The sequence below is a fragment of the Panthera onca genome, chromosome X (assembly GCF_046562875.1).
Source record: "Panthera onca isolate mPanOnc1 chromosome X, mPanOnc1 haplotype 2, whole genome shotgun sequence".
Taxonomy (NCBI): Eukaryota; Metazoa; Chordata; class Mammalia; order Carnivora; family Felidae; genus Panthera; species Panthera onca.
The window spans coordinates 45,940,613-45,960,253 of NC_138357.1; the positions used below are offsets into that span (position 1 = coordinate 45,940,613).

A 19,641-nucleotide genomic window follows, 5' to 3' on the forward strand; every position below is an offset into this window, starting at 1 on the left:
TAGCAGAAAAGACAGCAAGTGGAAGAAAGCATATCCTTGGAGCAAAGAAGGGGAAGAAGCAAGTCCCCAGAGAAGAACTGGAAGTGGTCAACAGACCCCTGAGAAGATACTGCCCTTACCAGGCAAGCAGAGAAAAGCCCAGGAATATATAAAGAGGGAGAGTCACAGAGCCCAGCCTGGAGTTGCTTCGAAGGACGAGGCGGCAGAGGGAAGGTGCGCAGACCAATCAGCTTTGCGCCACCTAGCGGGCAGCAAAGGGCGCGGGATGGGGGTAGTGCCGCTCGCGGTGACGAAGGCCTCACGTGACCTGCCAACGGTGACTCGAGCGCCTAGCTCTAGCGTCAGACTGGGCCGGCGCTCGCTCCCTTCTCGGTACCTGCTCCCGGTGGCCCTGAGGGCGTGCGGGACAGGGGCACCCCCAAAGGGTAGGAGGCGGAGGGGGAGCAGGTAAGGGACCCGGAGGAGGGGGAGCGTCCCCTGGGCTCGGTGTGGGAGAGCCCACGCGGCCCGCGGAGCCCTCCTCGGGTCCCAGCTGCCCGAGGGCGAAGCCGCGGAAGGACCGCAGCCTCACGCCCAGCTGCGGACCGCGTTTGGCCGCAGAAAATGGTAGGGTGGAAGGCTGGACCGCTGTGAGGCAACGACCCTTTGCAAACACCTGCCTCCTGCACGCCCGGCCCCGCCCGCGTCCTTCTTGGTGTAGAAAATGGTGGTCTGCGCGGGGCATGGGGCGTCTTGGCGTAGGGGTGGGACGGCCGTAGGGTCCCGGGGCCTAGGAAGGGCTGGGTGGCGACGGGTTGGACCCAAGCGCTGGTTGCATCAGTCCCCGCTCCCTTACTCCCGCCCTCTGCAGGTGTGCGGGTCTAAGTGTCGCAGCGGCGCACTCGCGGCTAGAATCGGGAGGAGGAGACTGCAAGGATAGGCCCAGGTCGGTGTGGGGGACAGTGGGGGGGGCGGGGGGAACGTGTGGAAAGCCCTGAGACCCCCAAATCCCCCGCCCCACCAAACAGCCCGTCCTCCATCTTGGTGCCCGCAGAGGCCTGGGCTTGGATCGGCAGGGAAAATGGTGGGCTTTGCGCGAGGGAGGGGAGAGGAGCGGCTGGGAGTGGGTAGGGCTCTTACTGGGGGCCCCCTAGAGGGCGTAGGGAGCCTCTCAGGTGGGAAAAATGAAATTTTAAAAAGGCCTAAGAGATCCAGGGCTGAATCTTGGAATGTGCCTAGTAGGGCCTCTGTCCTCGGTGCTGATCAGTCCTGATAAATCCTTCTCTTTCTTTTGTCTCTTAGGAGCAATGGCGTCCAAAGACGAGCAAGCAGTAAAAAATCTCCACATGGAAAATGCCAACCAGGAAAACAAAAAAAAGAATGAAGAGGAGCAAGTTGCAAATAAAGGAGAGCCCTTGGTCCACCCTTTGGAAGCTGGTGAATATTGTGTGCCTAGAGTAAATCGTAGGCGGTTCCGTGTTAGGCAGCCCATCCTGCAGTATAGATGGGACATGATTCAGAGGCTTGGAGAGCCACAGGCAAGAATGAGAGAAGAGAATATGGAAAGGATTAGGGAGGAGGTGAGACAGCTGATGGAAAAGCTGAGGGAAAAACAATTCAGTTACAGTCTGCGGGCAGTTAGTACTGACCCCCCTCACCATGACCATCATGATGAGTTTTGTCTTATGCCTTGAATTCTGATGTTTTCTCTGAAGTTAATAGGAAAACACACCTACCTAAACTTATATGTTTTCAGTGTACCTTTGTTGTAAACCTTTTAGTGTTAACATGTTTCTTGTGCGTCTCCTATGACCACTTCTGATTGAATATTGTATTTTGACCCAATGTGTAAGATTCTGTCAGCAAGGGAGTCTTACCCTATTGAATGGCAAGATGCTCATTATATATTGTGAAGTTAATAAAGCAGTTTAAAAAGGCATTCTCTGTATTCTTTTCTATTTCAGATCTCTTATATTTTGTATACGAAGACAGTCTAAGAATATATAAAGTAAAAAGTTAAAGTGTTTATCTCTTTATGGTAGAATTATGAATAATTTTAATTTTCTTACCTATATTTCATTTCAGAACTAAACACATTACTAATGAAAGAGCTTAACCACCTTTAAAAACAATGTGGGCACTTACACAAAAACTTGTGACAGAATCTGTTTTAGCTTACCTCTGGTTTTCTATTTAGAAGTATAAACTAATAGTGATAAGAGATACGTCTTTTTAAAAATCATACTCATCAGAAGGATGATGATAACTCCAAGGGCTGCTGTGTGTACTTGGTGAAGCAATAAGTGTAAGCTTTCTCCAAGTTCTTGTTCCCACTGGAATGTGTGCATGACCCAACTCTAGATATCCCTTTCAGCTATTTGAGGAAGTTTCCAAAGCCAGTTCTTCCCTATACTCCCAAACAAGTCTAGTAGACTAAGAGGTAAGTACTTCCATTCCTCTGCTACTGTGCCCCATTCCCATCTTCTCCCCTGAGTACATCAGTTCAGGAGTCCTCAAGGTGAGGAAATCCCACTGATTTTTTTTTTCTAGAACACTCAATAAAGTGAATCCTCACTCTTCTATAAAAGTGTAAATTCCCTCTCCTTTTTTAGCTTCATGAAAAGACCTTATCTGTCTAGTTCTCTATGTCTGTAGGTGTGTAGTTCTTTCCTAAGAAACCCCCTTAGTTCATTAGACTATACAGGATGTGTAAGGGAACACAGCTCACTTTCAGTCTGAGACAGTCCCTCCTCATTCCAGCCCCCTGAAATTTAGGAATATAAAGAATTAACCTACATTGAGTTGAATGCCAGGAGATTATGTCAACGAATACCCAAATGTGGGTAATTATGAGAAGTCCATTGGAGGACTGTTGGGTTTAAGTTCCAATAGAACTTGGGAAATGAAGTTGCCTTGGAGTGTGCTATGTAGGTGAAATATATATTATATATGAAGACAGTCTTGTGGAAATAAACTTAGAAGTTAGGATTCTAGGGGTGCCTGGGTGGCTCAGTTTGTTGAACACCAACTCCAGCTCAGGTTATGATCTCACGGTTTGTGAGTTCAAGCCCTACATCGAGCTCTGTGCTGACAGCTTGGAGCCTCAAGCCTGTTTTGGATCTCGTGTCTCCCTCTCTCTGCTCCTTCTCTCTCTGTCTCTCTGTCTCTCTCTCTCTGTCTCTCTCTCTCTCAAAAGTAATATAAACATAAAAAAATTTAAAGAAGTTCAGATTCTAAAATGGAAGTTTGCAAACCACAATCTAAGAGCCAGATTTGGCCTATTATTTTTGTGTCCAATGAGCTAAGAATAAATTTCATGTTTTTAAATGGTTGAAAAAAAATCAAGAATATTTTTTGACATGTAAAAATTATATGAAATCCAAATCTTAGTGTCCATAAATAAGTTCTTATTGGAATACAGCCATACTTAGGAATTTACATACTGTCTGCACTACAGTGGCAGAGTTGAATAGTTGTGAAAGAAACAGTTTTGCCTGCCCGCAAAGTGTACATATTTTATTATCTAGCCCTTACAGAAAAAAATTGCTAACCCCTGCTCTGGAATATAATGTCACAATAGCAGTTATGAAACCCAAGGAAAAAATGGATAGGCAGGTGAAAACCATGTAACGGCAACCCCCAGACATCATGAATCAGATGCCTAAGCAATTCCAAAGCCCTCCCTCCTCCAGGTGCTTGAGATATAAGGCACATTCATGCAAGACAAGTTCATACAGAGAAAAGCTAGAGTTGAAAGGGCAGGTGAACTGATGAACAGATAAGCATATGCCCTACCATACTTCCTAAACTTGATTGTTAATATTAGCACCAGATTTTCTGGAAAACAGAAGCATCCTAGATTCACTGGCCTAAGGATATTCTTCAGCCTTGAAGAAAAAGTGGAAGCTCACATATGAACTCATGCCATACTGTAATAGAAGTTTAAGCATGTATATGCCTAGAAAAATGTACATCTCTTCCATGTAAGGCAGATCCAAGTTGCCTTGTTAACCTCAGAGAAGGATCAGTTCAGGATCCTAGTCTTTGAAGAGAGACCCTGCTGTTAACCAGCTTCCCTTGGTTGTTAGTGTTTGGATCTGAAGGGACATCTGAGGGAGTAGTATGTGAGTGGTTAGGCTCCCTATACAACGTTCAGGTAACAAACAACCAGCAGAAAGTGAGCGAAAGCCAGTAAGGAAACAGAGCATTAGGTTCCCTCAAGGGAAACAGACATATATTTGCCCATTTATATCATTTCTATGTGTTGTGTAGTGAGTCTCCTTTTCTCCCTCTGGCCATTGTCCATGAAAAGAAGAACAAATTATTCCCATAAGTGCCTAAAAATTTTAATAAAGAGAAGGCAGTGAGATTAGGGATTGTACCCTGGTTCTCAAAAAAAAAAAAAAAAAAAAAAAAAGGATGTGCAAGAAAGAGGCTTGAGATATAGATATGTGGTGGGCCATTGGAGTTTTAGCATATCATGCACATCTAGTAGGTATCTGGTGAATGAAAAATTCAACAAAGTAAGTATGGATTTACTGGTATTCAGCAACTGATAAACAAGTATGTACATCTTGGAATCCTTATTTAAATTGAGATAATAATGCAAATAATGTTTCATAACTTTTGAATAAAAATAATTACTGTTTGTTTTCAAAAATTCAATTCAATTGAAGGAAATTCAGAAAATAAATTTAAAGGCCACCATGTGACCAAAGAAAGCAGTGCAATTTGAACTTTCTAGTCAGGCAGAGCAGGGAGAATACACAGACACTGGACTCTTACAGGAGTCCAGGTAGCATAGGAAACTTTGGTTAGAGGCAAAATAAATCCTTCATGATTAACTATCATTTAAAACACAAAGCCATATTTATGCTTCAAGTGAAAATGGAATAACGGTATGGATTTACCTCCCTAACTGAAACAACTAAAACCGGGACAAAATACATGAAACAACAGTTTTCAGTTATTTAACGTCAGAGAGTTGGGAAAGTTAATTGAAATAAGAGCCTTCTAATTGCCCCCAGCTTACTGTGTATTGTAGGATTTATAGCATATGTAGAAGTAAAAGGTATGTCAATAACAGCACAAAGACCAGGAGAGGGTTAACAGAAGTACAGGATTTTGAAGTTCTTATTCTATACATTAATATCACTTGAAGGTAGATTCTGAAATGTTAAAAATGTATAAACCTTAAAACAATCATGTAAAAAGTTGTAGCTGATGAGCCAACATATGAGATAAAATGGAATCTTCAAATAGTCAATGAAAAATGTTAGAGGAAAAAGAACAAAGAGCAGATGGGACAAATGGAAACAAATAGCAAGATGATTGATTTAAGCCCAAACAAATCAACATCAATAATTGCATTCATGTAAATTGTCTAAATACCTCAAATATAAACCAGATATTATCAGATTGTATATAAAAGGAAGACAAATATATGCTGCCTATAAAAACCGTATTTTAAATTTAAAGATACAAATTGATTACAAGGAACGGAAAAACAATGAGCAATCTTAACATCAATCAAAACAAAGCTTGAGTGGCAATATTGATTCAGATACAATAAATTTCAAGGCAGAGAATAGTATCAGGGATGGGGCACCTGGGTGGTTCAGTCAGTGAAGCATCCAACTCTTGATTTTGGCTCAGGTCATGATCTCACAGTTTGTGGGTTTGAACCCCATATCAGGCTCTATACAAACAGTGCAAATCCTGCTTGAGGTTCTCTGTCTCCCTCTTTCTCTCTGCCCCTCCCCTGCTCTTTCTCTCTGAAAATAAATATTTAAAAAAAATAGTAATAATACCAGGGATATTACAGTTATAGAAAGTCATTACATAATTTTAAGTGCTAAGTTTGTCAAAAGGACATAGCAATCGTTAACATTCACATGTTACAGTGCTTTAAAATAGATGAAGGAAAAACTGATAGCACTGCAAGGGAAGCAGACAAATCCACAATTACAGTCAGAGATTTCAACACCTTCTCTAAAATATTGATAGAACAAGTAGACAATCAGCAAGAACATATATGGCTTGAAGAACACTATGAAACAACTTATCTAGTTGACAATTGTAGAACTTGCCACCAACAACAGTAGAATGTACCTTTGCTTCATTTGCACAAGGAACACTTACCAAGATAGTCCATATTCAGGGCCAAAAAGTAAGTTTCAAAAATTTTAATAGGATTCATATCATAAAATATATGTTTTCTGAGCAAAATGGAATTAAATGAGAAACTAATAACAGAAAGATATCTGGAAAAATCCCAAATATTTGAACTAACATCAAACAGCACATGTCTAAATAACCAAAGAAAGAAATCAAAGAGGAAATTATAAGGCATTTTGAACTGAATGAAAATGAAAATTCAACAAATAGTAATTTGTGAGATGTGGCAAAAGCACCACTTGGGCAGAAATTTATAGCACTGAACATACATATTAGAATAGAAGGAAGCTCTATACCTATTAAATAAACAGAAATCTTTAAAAAAAGTTTTTTATTTGAAGTATTTTTGGTATCCAATGTTATATTAGTTTCAGGTATACAGCATAGTGATTTGACAATTTTATACATTAAGCTATGCTCACCATGAAAGTAAATGGAAATTTTATTTAAAATACTTCCTCTAAAGAAAACCATAGGTCAAGATGGCTTAACTGGTAATTCTACCAAACATTTAGGAATTACATAATACCAATTCTATTCAAAATCTTTTAGAAAATTGAAAAGGAAGGAATAGCTCCCAACTCACCCTATGAGGCTAAAATTACTCGGATAACTAACCAGACAATTATGTTACAAGGAAAGATAACCATAAACTAATCTCCTTCATGAACATATATGTTCATTTTTTTTTTTTGAGAGAGAGAGAGAGAGCATGAGCAGGGGAGAGAGAGAGAGAGAATATTTGGTTTTTGGTTGTTTTTATGTTTTTTTTAATATGAAATTTATTTTCAAACTGGTTTCCATACAACACCCATGCTCATCCCAAAAGGTGCTCTCCTCAAGAGAGAGAGAATCTTAAGTAGGCTCCACACTCAGTGCAGAGCCTGACATGGGGCTCAAACCCATGACCCTCGGATCATGACCTGAGCCAGGCACTCAACTGTCTGAGCCATCCAGGCACCTGCCCTTTTTAAAATTCAGTTATATATACAAAACATAATACACCATTACTAAGTAAGGTTTATCCCAAGGATTCAAGATAGTGTTAAATTAGAAAATCATTGTAATTCACTACGTTAACATAAAAGAGAAAAAAACATACGATAATCTTAATGGGTGATGAAAAAACATTTGCTAAAATTGAAAGAATTATTACTGATTAAAATAGTCAGCAACCACATATAGAAGAGACCTTCCTCAACCTGATAAACTACATCTACAAAAATTATACATAATGATGTGTATGTAAAGACTAAATGTTTCCCACCTAAGATGAAAAACGAAGCAAAATAAACACTTTCATAAATTATATTTAAAATTATACCAGAAGTTTTAGTCAGTACAATAAGAGAAAGAAATAAAAGTCATACAGATTGCAAAGGAAGAAATAGAAAATACTCCTAGAAAACTATTATCTATGTAGTAATTCTATGTAATATATAAAAAGCTACTTGAGCTAATAAATAAGTTCAGAAAGGTTGCAGGATACAAGATTGAAATACAAATTTAGTTGTTTTTCTAATTTTCTGAGACTGCTATAACAAATTACCATAAGCTTGGTGGCTTAAAAAAAACACCCAGAAATGTGTTCTCTTATAGTTTTGTAGGCCAGAAGTCCAAATCAAGGTGTAAGTAGTGCTATGTTCTCTCTGAAATTCTCTAGAAAAGAATCCCTCCTTACTTGTTCCAGCTTCTAGTGGCCTCAGACAGTCCTTGACTTGTGGCAACTTTAACTCTAATTTTTGCTTCTCTTCTGTATGTCTGTCTATGTGTTCTTTGTTTCTTCTAAGGATACATCCATTGGATTTAGGGCCCACCCTAAGCCACTATGATATTTCTCAACTCTTTTTTTTAATATTCTATTTTTAAGTAATCTCTATGCCCAACATGGGGCTCAAACTCACAACCCTGAGATCAAGAGTTCCAAGCTCTACCAACTGAGCCAGCCAGGCACCCCTCATCTCAATTCTTAATTAATTACATCCACAAAGACCTTATTTACAAATAAGATCACATTTTGAAGTGCTGGGTAGACATGAATTTTGGGGGAAAATATTCAGTCCTGTACAACAATGAACAGCCAGATTAAAATTTAAAACAATATCATTTACAATAGCATCAGAAATATGAAATACTTAGGGATAAATTTGGCAAAGATATTCAAGACCTGCACATTGAAAGCTATAAAACATTGATAACATACATTAAATCCACCAAATTCATAGGAAAAGAGATCAGATTTGTGGTTACCAGCAGTGGGGGTGAGGGGAGGGAAAAATTGTAGAAAAGTGGTCAAAAGGTAAAAATTTCCATTTATAAAATAAATAAGTCATGGGGATGTAATGTAAAGTGTGATGACTATAGTTAACACTGCTGTATGATTTATAGAAAAGTTATTAAGAGAGTAGATCCTAGGTGTTCTCATCACAAGGAGAAATTCTTTTCTTTTTTTTATTGTACCTGTATGAGATGATGAATGTTCACTAAGCTTACTGTGGTAATCATTTCACAATATATGTAAATCAAAGCATCATGCTATCTTAAACTTATACACTAATGTGTGTGAATTATCTCTCGATAAACTGGGAGAAAAAGTTGGAAACAACCTAAATGTCCATTGACAGATAAATAGATAAACAAAATGTAGTATATACATAAAATGGAACATTATTCAGTCTTAAAAAGGAATGAAATTGTGACACATGCTACAATATGGATAAAACTTGAAGACATTATGCTAAGTGAAATAAGCCAGACAGAAAAAGATTCGTGATTTCATTTATTCAAAATCCCTAAAGTAGTCAAACACTTAGGGACAGAAAGCAGAATGGTGCTTGCCAGGGCATAAAGAGAGTGGGGCAAGGGGAGTTAGTTTAATGGGTACAAAATTTCAGTTTGGGGAGACAAAGAAAGTTCTGGAGATGGATGGTGGTGATGGTTGCACAACAATGTGAGTGTACTTAATGCCACTGATATGTGTACTAAAAAATGGTTAAGAAGGAAAATTTTATATTATGATAACTTATCATAATTAAAAAAGAAATTTGCAAGTCAGTCTTCCAGGCCCAACATTGCCTTTAGAGTCTACACACATCCCAGCCTCCTTATAATACCAGAACCATGAAAACATGACTTGCATCAACCCGAGTAGGTATCTACTTGTAAATAATACCACAGTCCCACATCCTAGATGACATCACCCCAATCCAGAAGCCTGCCACTGGAAATGATGTTTCTTCAGATAACATGGTCCCAGTCAAAGATCTTACATTGGAGATGACTTTGCTCTCTAAACAGGGGAAGACTTCACCTCAGACACGGAGACCATCGTTTCAACAATGCCTATATGCTGTCTTTCCTAAAATACTGACAAATTGAACACAATATATTTATTGTTTTTCTTTCTTTGATATTGGGGATTCTATTACATTTCTTCAGTTCATTATTTATTTAGTTCATGACCCTGGTATATGTTTTTCTCTCTGCCAAAAGGTATACTGTATACTTCTACACTTCCATATCTAAAGGGGAAATCTTGTAGAAGTTATAACTATTAATGCCATTTTAAAAATTAATGGAGATTATTGCTTGCCTCATGAGGCAACTACCTCCTAGACCACCCCTCATCTACCTTGGTTATGTCTGGCCTATAAGAACTTCTTATTCTTCTACTTGTTTTCTTCCTTTTTATTCTCATAATAAAAGGTCTTTTATGTTGTTTAAGGCAACTTATGTCCTGCTCTCTGTAAATCTTTTTTACTATTTGAGCCACTCAAATATCCCAACAATGGAGTTCAAGATGGATGTCAAGACATCTAGTCATCAACTACATCATCTTTTTTATTTTTATTTTATTTTATTTTATTTTATTTTATTTTATTTTATTTTTGTAAAAATGCTGTCGAGTCAATTGTGAGGCCCTGGCTAGAGGCTGGTTAGTTGCCCTTCATGAACAGATGATAAAGTATACACTTCTACCACTTCCCAGATCATGCATTCACACTCTGGGACACTATGCACAAGCCCTATTAGCCCATGGGCCAGGTTCCAGACAACTAAGAACAGCCTCTATGCCCTGGAGCCTGAGAAATTATTCAAATTAGCCAATCCTCAAAGGTCCAGAAAAATGTAGCTAGCCCCACCTAATTTGTAATACATAAACTGCCCTTGAGAGATCCAACTAGCTGTTATTCAGGTGTAATGCCTGTAGCTCTGCTTGGCAACTAACTTTCTCTCTTTTGGAGCTATAAGTAACAAAGGGTTCTGCCTTCTATCTATTTTTGTGACAGTGTGTTGTGTTCTGCAATCAAAAGAACCTTTAAATTGTATAAAGTCATTTAAAAAAATAAACTCACACAATATACAAAAATTAACTCAAAATGTATCAAAGAGCTAAATATATGAGATAAACTTTAAAACTCTTGAAAGAAAACAAAGGTATAAATCTTCATGTCCTTGAATTTGGCAATGAAGTTTTAGATATGACATCAAAAAGAAGAACAACAAAAAAGAAAAACATATAAATTGGACTTCATAAAAATTAAAAACTTCTGTGGATAAGAAGACACTTTCAAGAAAGTAAAAAAGCAATCCACAGAATGGAAGAAAATATTTGCAAATCATATATCTGAAAAGGGTTTTGTATCCAGAATATATGAAGAACTCTTATAATTCAATAAGAAAATGACAAGCAAGCCAATTTAAAAAATGGAAAAGGGTCTTGAATAGATATTTCTCCAAAGAAGATCGATAAATATCTGATAAATACAAGAAAAGATGCTTAATATTATTAGTCATTAGGAAAATGCAAAAATAAAAAAAGTGAAAATTAACAGTTGTCTTTGAGAATGGAGAGCAATTGGAACCCTAATATATTGGTGGTAGGAGTGCAAAATGTTGCAGCCACTGTGGAGCAGTTTGGCAGTTCCTGAAAAAGTTTTACATAGAATTACCACATGACCCAGCAATTCCATTCTTAAATATTACCCAAGAGAAATAAAAACATACACCCACACAAACACTTATACAGAAGTGTTTAAGGCAGCACTTATAATGGTAGAAACATGGAAATAACCCAAATATCCATCAATATTGAATGGCTAAACAGAATACAATATGGGCATACAATTAAATATTATTCAGCCATAAAAAGGAATGAAATACTATACATACTACAATGTGAATGGACCTTGAATATATTATGCTAAGTGAAAGAAGCCAAACATGAAAGGTCACATATTGCATGATTCCATTTATATGAAATATCTAAATTGGATAATTCCATGGAGACAAAGCAGATTAGTCATTGCTAGGAACCAGTAAAAGGGAAAAATTGGTAGTGACTGCTTAATGGGTTTGGGGTCTCCTTCAGAGTTAATGCAAATTATTTTGGAATGGAATAGAGGAGACGGTTTCACAACATTGTGAATGTACTATATGTCATTGAGTTATACACTTTAAAATAACTAATTTTTATGTTATGTTAATTTCTCCTAAAAATAGAGTCCTATTTGAAAAAAAAGATATTTATAAAAGTATATTCTCTAGGGCAGTTGGCCTTCACTTGTTTTTATATTGCATACCCGTCTGAACATCTTATGATACTAGTGGATCCTATCCTAGGCAAATATACACACCCGGTAACAATGTACATATCGCTCCCAACCACACACACATGCACATCATTTTGAATATAATTCCAGAGGATTAAGACGGTTCTCTAGTTAAGAATGCTGGAATCCAAGGAGAAAGTGCTCTCACTTTAACATAGGTCAGCTTCTAGGATTTTTTTTTTTTTCCTTTTCTCATTTTATTTATTTATTTATTTATTTATTTATTTATTTATTTTTTCAATATATGAAGTTTGTTGTCAAATTGGTTTCCATACAACATCCAGTGCTCATCCCAAAAGGTGCCCTCAATACCCATCACCCACCCTCCCCTCCCTCCCACCCCCCATCAACCCTCAGTTTGTTCTCAGTTTTTAAGAGTCTCTTATGCTTTGGCTCTCTTCCACTCTAACCTCTTTTTTTTCCTTCCCCTCTCCCATGGGTTTCTGTTAAGTTTCTCAGGATCCACATAAGAGTGAAACCATATGGTATCTGTCTTTCTCTGTATGACTTATTTCACTTAGCATAACACTCTCTAGTTCCATCCACGTTGCTACAAAGGGCCATATTTCATTCTTTCTCATTGCCACGTAGTACTCCATTGTGTATATAAACCACAATTTCTTTATCCATTCATCAGTTGATGGACATTTAGGCTCCTTCCATAATTTGGCTATTGTTGAGAGTGCTGCTATAAACATTGGGGTACAAGTGCCCCTATGCATCAGTACTCCTGTATCCCTTGGGTAAATTCCTAGCAGTGCTATTGCTGGGTCATAGGGTAGGTCTATTTTTAATTTTTTGAGGAACCTCCACTCTGTTTTCCAGAGTGGCTGCACCAATTTGCATTCCCAACATAGGTCAGCTTCTATTTGTCTTTTCCTTTTCTCACTCCCAAGTAGCTTCTTCTCCATCTCCTCTATATCTTTTCTCTACCTGTAGCTTCTGCTTTTCCATGATGTCAATCTGCTCATGTATCAGGGTTTCTCTGGTTCCTAGGTACAGATCTTTTCATAAGTGCACATACTCTAGTACTTTCTAAGCATATGCAACCTTGCATACCATTTTAGGTGGTCCAAGACTTCATCAGTTGAGAATGCATGGTCTACGTAAATCAGTACAGTCACCATGTCAGACTTCCTTAGACACTGAACCAAACCTGGCTCAGAGGGCACAGGATGGGTATGAACTGGGAAGCAGACACCTTGCAGCATGCAAGGTGCTTTGGTGCTTCCTAGGTGCTCTGGTGAAGATACTGCAATTTAGAAACCCATCAGGCATCACCTCCTAAGTCAAGCAGTAGGCAGCAGACAGGGTCAAAGAAACTTCCACTTGGACACTCTGAATAAGGGCAGAGAACAGGCAGGTATGGAGGCTCTCCCTAAAGCAATCATTTCTCTGGGTTTTATAGAAACCTTCCACTGCAGGGGGCTGGAAGGGATGTGTCTTGGTTTTCAGTTGTTAGGATAGCATTCCCATCTCTGCTGGGGTTGACTTACTTCTGTGAGAATTTGGAAGAAGGAGGGAAGGATCCAAAGACATTTACTCAGGTCACTACCATGGTCATCTCTCCATGTTCGTTTTGGAGTAAGCAATAGTCAGGTGCCTGAATGCAAAGGATGAGAGGCTCTGGAAGGTGAGAAGGGGATCTGGAAACTGCATATTCCCCGCTTCTTGGAAGGGCAGGGAAAATCAGACCATATCTGCATCCCTCAGATCCTCAGCCGCCTTTCCACAACAGCTAAACTTCTGAATGAAAATAGCCATGGACCAAATGTTCAAGATTGATATTGTGTCCGCCATCAGATTTCAGCAAGTCTACTTAACACTCAGTGATTGTTTAGGCACAATAAATACATGTATTTTTAGTAGAACATGGAAGAACTACCTATTTATGAAAATTACAAAAAAATATTTTGTGTATAGCCAGTTCAAGCCATTTTCCATACAGTAAAAATTAATGCAATGAACTTAATTTTGGAAACTTGTTGGTTTTTTTTCTATCCTAAACACATTCTTTGCCCCAAATGAAAATAGCTTTATTTAATTTTTGCTTATAAGAATAACCCATGCTGAGGGGAGCAAATTAAATAAAACTGAAAAAAAATATTTAGAAGAAAATAAAATCCCCACTTCAACTATCTGTTTCCCTACCTGGCAATCCATCATGTACCTGTTATGTGAAGATTTGGAGGAGAGGAGAAACGAAAATCAGTGGCTAAGTTGAGTAGATTGACGGGACGGGGTAGGTGCTCTGAGATCAAAGGAGAGAAAGAAAAAACAATCCTCAGAAATGTACCAGTGACCAGTTGCGCTAGGAGAAAATGTAGCTCTTCCTTGATAAAACAGAACAAACACATACCACAGGGAGAAGGGGCCACATTTGATCTTTGGGAATAGCAAAGACCAAAATGAGTGACAGGGGCTCAAACGGTGAGAGGAGGGGACTTAAGCAGAGCGAGGCGGAAGGGGGCTAGTGAAGGGAAGAAGTGGGCTGGCTCCTGACGCACTTTCTGCTGGTGGGAGGGGAACTAGGGACCCGAGCCCACTGGTGACGTTTTCTTCACGTGATCAGAGGCCTACGTGTGCAGAAGTCCCTCTCCTCCAGGTACCAGCTCCCTATTTCCGTGGAGAAAGATTTCAGACTGAGGGACAGAGGGCAGCTGCCCTATAGCCCTGCAGGTCGGTACAACCAGAGGAGAAGTTGCGGGGGGCGGGGGGTGGTGCACTGGGGTAGGGATGGTAACTGATAGAGGCTACAAAGGATCCTGTCTGCTTTCCAGATGCCACCCCCTCCCACCACCATTCATTCTGGCGCAGGAAATTGTATGAGTGTTCAGGGAGAGGTCTGGGTACCAACTCTTATTTCCCCGGATAAATGTGGGCTTATGGCAGAAAGAAATGTGAGGAGACGGAGGCATCTCTCTGGAAGGGCTACAAATCCACAGGCACCTGCAGACCCCTGGGGTGGGGGATGGCAAAAGGCAAAGACCCGAGCGGGTCCAGGACTGGATTCTCTCTATCCCTTCTTTTCCCAATGGGTATATATTTGGTACAAGAAATCCAGGGCTTGGCGGGAGGAGGTGGAGAGGGACAAGGGGTTGAGACTGGGTACCAACTGGGATCTCCTAGGAGGCAGGTTATCCAGAGACGTCTGGCGGAGACGGCCGGGGGAGGGGGATGACGATGAGGAGGAAATAGCCTGATCTCTGCCGAGCAGCTGGAGGATGGCACAGCCTGTGAGCCAAAGGTGGGGAGGGCCTGTGTTATTTGCATCTTTTCTCCAACTTCCGTCCATTTTGTAGCCGAAAATGATGGCCTGCAGGTAGCGGGGGAGGGGGGAGGAGGTGCTGCAAAGAAGGGAGACAGAGGTTCAGTCTGCAGCTCCCTGTTGGGGAGGAGTGGCTTCTAAACTAAAGAACACTAACAGGAGATAAGATGAGCCAAATCTACTGAATTTGGAAATAATTTGTCTCTTGCATTGTAGGAAAACGTGGTATTCTTCGTATGTAGAGAGGCAAGGGGTGTCAGGAATGCTCTGGACGTTTCAGTCCTGCCTCCTGACTCTATCTTCATCATTTTCAGAAACGTGATGGACTTTGTGCTATGTGGGCACCCTGGAGTGGGGGGTTGGGAAGGCAGATACCTGAGCCCAGCAGGATCTGCCTTCTGAACATCACTGTCCTGAACCTCACTCATTTTAGTGCAAGAACAAATCAGATATAAATTTGGGAGGAAGATTCAGAAACATAGTAACTCTTTGGAAATAATTGTTCTCTGCCATTGCCCAGTGGTAGAAAATGGAGGTATTAGGGAAGGGCTGTAAAGGGGGATCCGGGAAGCAAGGAAAAGGATGGGGGGGTGGCGCGAGTTGGGAAAGTGTTGACAACTATAGTGTGAAAAGAAACAGCGTCTCAGTTGCCAGTCATTCACTTCTCATTTACCATCTGTCTCTTGTCTCTTTATAGGTCTTCAGGTCGGTAGTTGTAGGCACCAACCCAAACAAGAAAAGGAAAGACCTGCAGTATCAGTGCAGGTCAGTGGGAGAAGGTAACTGTCCCAGGACCCCTGGGAGTAGCAGTGACTTAAGCTTGAGCAGAGGTTGGGGAGGACAACCTTCCTCCAAGCCACCCTACTGCAGTCTCAGAATACATGGCCTATGTCAGGACCCTAAGGGAAGGAACATGGTGCTTTATGGCTGGTGAGGACCAAGGTAAGAACAAAGAAGTGAGAGACAAGAGGCATGGCATCTGTGAAGCCCCTTGAAGATATTAGAATAGCTCTGAAATCTGAGAACTGGCCATTATCTGTTATATCTGCAGTTCTAGAAGTCTTACAACTGCAGGCAAGGAAAAAAAGAAACTGGCCAGGATTCCTGCAGGTCAGTGTGAGTTGGGACTACCCATTTAAAATTGTCCTGGGCATTGCTAAGGCCAGAGCAAAGTTTAGGGACAAATCTGCTCTTATACAGTTCTCAGCACACCCCACTTAAATGTAGAGAGAAGCACCTGTGAAAGTTTCTGTAAGGCTGGCTCATGTAAACATGTGGAAGTGGGGAGGAAAGGGAAAAAATGTATAGGTAGGAGTGCACCTGTAATTTGGGTAGGGTAAGGAAAACTCTAAATCATAAAGGCAAATATTTTTAGGAACTATATTATACAACCTAAGTTCTCCTTTTTGTCTCCTAGGACAGGCAAAGGAGGGAGAATCTCAACATGGAAAAGGTCTACAAAGAAAATGAACGAAAGCCAGAAAATGAAGGAAACCTCAAAAACGAGGGAAAGCCAGAAGATGAAGTAGATACAGAAGATGAAGGAAAATCAGATGAGGAAGAAAAGCTGAAAGTGAAGGGAAAGCCAGGGCATGAGGGAAAGCTCCAGAATGAGGGACAGTCAGATGATGAGGGACAACCAGAAGATGAGAAAAAGCAAGAAAAGCAGGGCAAGTCTGAAAATGAGGGAAAACCACACAGTGAGGGCAAGCCAGAATCCCTGACAAAGGCTGAGAGTGAGTCGCGGGCTGCCGAAAAGCGCCCAGCTGAAGATTATGTGCCTAGAAAAGCAAAAAGAAAAACGGACAGGGGGACAGACGATTCCCCCAAGGACTATCAGGAGGACTTACAGGAAAGGCACTTGGGCAGTGAGGAAATGATGAGAGAATGTGGAGATGTGTCAAGGGCTCAGGAAGAGCTAAGGAAAAAACAGAAAATGGGTGGTTTTCATTGGATGCAAAGAGATGTACAGGATCCCTTTGCCCCAAGGGGGCAACGGGGTGTCAGAGGAATGAGGGGTGGAGGTAGGGGCCAGAAGGACTTAGAAGATGTCCCATATGTTTAATGCCTTTGGCCTTCAATTCTGATTTCTCTAGTGAGAATATTGCTGACCCTGCTTTCCCTGGTAGGCATTTGCCAGGCTATGTGCTTTAACCTTATGCTGATACTTTGCTTTAGGTGTCACTCTCGGTTACCAGCAGCCTTCACCCAACTGCAGCACTCTGTCTTTAAGTAGGGAACTTTCACCCATGTGCATGGAAAATATGTTCATGGTACATTGTAAAATAATAATAAAAAAACAGTTTTCAGAACCGCATATACAGCATCAGCCCATTTTTGAAAAAAAAAATAGTTACATAATACATCCATGAGTAGGGAAAACTGAGTATATCAAAAGAGAAATGGTGGCTTTCTCTGTGTAGTGGCAATGGAAGAGATTATCTTCTCTTATCTGCTTTTTTCCTGAAAAAACATAGATTACTTTTGCCATAAAATAAATAATAAAAGATGTAAAAATGGGAAAACACATACAAAGCAATCAAAATAACAGTTCAGTGAGTTTATGAAGGCAGTGGAGACACTTAAAATTACTTTGGCACGATGTGAATGATGTGTTATATTCACATTCCCTCTGGGACTCAAAACTGGAGGAATTAACTTGAGAGTTATTACAGATCCATTTCTGTAACAGTCTTGTCATCTGTGAAATGGGGATAAAACTTCTCTTCCAGGGCTGTGGAGAAGATCAGATGAGGTACTGAGTATGTGAGCTGTATTGAGCTGACTCCTACCCTCTGACCTGCAGTAACAGAAACAGAACTCTGGGGGAGGGCTGAAGGAAGTCTCATTTGTGTCAGGAATAAGTCCTGGAAGCTAAGAGGTGGGTGCCACTTTACCTTGAGTAATACTATGTTTGATGTGCACTGTGCTTCTTCTCATGGGTCCTGCACTCCCCTAAGGGCCTCACTGCTGCTGGTGGGTTGGAATCCTCAAGGTAACAAAACCTCTTTGATTTCCAGAGTCTCTGCTGAGTTGAATCCTCACTATGTTCCCTGCCAAACTGTGGAGAAGGTCCCTCTTTCCATGTTATACTGTAGTTTTAACACTGACAAGAAATGTGGGAAAATGCTTTGTAAATTTTTAATTAATATACTTTTCAGACATTATAATTACCCCATTAGACTTGCCTTTTACAAAACAAAGAATTCATCTTACTGATTTTGGTACCCACAACATATAATAGAAATTTTTTTAAAAAGCCAGTACATTATCAAGTCAGAAGGCCTCAATTCTTGCTCCAGTTCTGTCTCTGATTGAATATGTAAGCCTGAGCACATAATTTCATTTTTTAGCAACTGAAACTTAACACTCCAAAAGGAACACAGCAGTACAGGGATTATATCACAATTCATTGGTAAATGATTTTAACATTGGATATAGTAGTATTCTCAAATTTTGCTAGCTGCCAGCAGACTACCTGCATTAAAATCATCTAGCTACCTTGTCAAAAATTCACAATCCTGGCACATCCAATATAGCAGAATCTCTTTTGACTTGTCCTCACAATGTCTGTGTGTGTGTCTTTTGTTCTTAGCTCATTTTTATCAAATGGATACCTGTAAATTTTTTTAATCCAATAGTGCAAAAAGTTTATTATTAAAAATCTCAGTCTGCCTTGCCATTCCACATTCTCATCCTCCAAAGGCAACTACCATAAACGTTTTTGGTTTCTTCTAGTATTTATCTCCATATTTCTGAATAATATACTTACGCTGCAATTTCTTTCTTTATAAACAGTTGCATTGAAATGTAATTCACATACCACAACATTCACCCTTAATTTTAAAGTGTACAATTTATTGGTTTTTAGTATATTAGCAGAGTTCTGAAACCATCACCACTATTAGTTCCAGGATATTTTCATCACCCTGAAAAGAACTTTATACACATTAGCATATAATGGTGTTCCCATTCTCTTCTCCCCCCAGCTCCTGGCAAATAATGATCTACTTTGTCTCTACAGATTTGCATATTCTAGACATCTCATATATATGGAATCATACAATATATGATTCCTTTCAAGTAGCATAAAGTTTTTAAGTTTCATCCATATAGTAGTATGTATCAGTACTAAAAATTCATGTACATGGGATTTTTTGCCTTTTAAAATAAACTTCATTGAGAAGACAAAATATAATATTTACAAGTACAGAAATTATGGTTTTGTCTTAGCTTATTATGTAGATAGCCTCAGTGCATGCTAATGATTATGTCCAAAGTTGCATTAACTTCATTTAAATGCTTTGATTCCTTTTATGAAGAGGTACTCTAAATTTAATGTACTTGTTTTTTGTCTGTTTTAAAGTAAACACAGGTGTGTAGTATGTGATACACTGCTTATTCATTTCTGCTGAAAGAACCAAAAGTTTTTTCCATTCTTTTTTTACTTGAAATCTTTCATTTTATTGAAATATAATTTACATGCATTGCTATATGTTTAAGATGTACAGCATGTGGATTGATTTACATATTTGTAAATTACCACAATAATTAGCTGTATACCCATCATCTCATATAGATATGATAAAAAACAAAACAAAACAA

General features: G+C 39.6%; 2 protein-coding genes across 7 annotated transcripts; both read left to right on the forward strand.

Moving 5' to 3' along the window:
• Nucleotides 1–297: 297 nt before the first annotated feature.
• On the forward strand, nt 298–1,918 carry LOC145714532 (protein BEX1-like). Of its 4 annotated transcripts, none has more exons than XM_081794113.1 (3): nt 298–372; nt 851–925; nt 1,282–1,918. In XM_081794113.1, the coding sequence occupies exon 3, from the start codon at nt 1,287–1,289 to the stop codon at nt 1,671–1,673; it is 387 nt and encodes a 128-aa protein (XP_081650239.1). In that variant the 5' UTR covers nt 298–372; nt 851–925; nt 1,282–1,286; the 3' UTR covers nt 1,674–1,918. The 4 variants fall into 4 exon arrangements, with proteins under 4 accessions (XP_081650239.1, XP_081650241.1, XP_081650238.1 ...); XM_081794112.1 differs by having other exon boundaries at nt 315–447; XM_081794114.1 differs by lacking the exon at nt 298–372 and adding an exon at nt 485–606.
• Nucleotides 1,919–14,300: 12,382 nt separating this feature from the next.
• TCEAL5 (transcription elongation factor A like 5) lies at nt 14,301–17,353 on the forward strand. 3 transcript variants are annotated; one of them, XM_081792543.1, is made up of 3 exons: nt 14,302–14,447; nt 15,734–15,815; nt 16,454–17,353. In XM_081792543.1, the coding sequence occupies exon 3, from the start codon at nt 16,481–16,483 to the stop codon at nt 17,099–17,101; it is 621 nt and encodes a 206-aa protein (XP_081648669.1). In that variant the 5' UTR covers nt 14,302–14,447; nt 15,734–15,815; nt 16,454–16,480; the 3' UTR covers nt 17,102–17,353. The 3 variants fall into 3 exon arrangements, with proteins under 3 accessions (XP_081648670.1, XP_081648669.1, XP_081648668.1); XM_081792542.1 differs by having other exon boundaries at nt 14,306–14,447; nt 15,734–15,801; XM_081792544.1 differs by lacking the exon at nt 15,734–15,815 and having other exon boundaries at nt 14,301–14,447.
• The last annotated feature ends 2,288 nt before the right edge of the window (nt 17,354–19,641 follow it).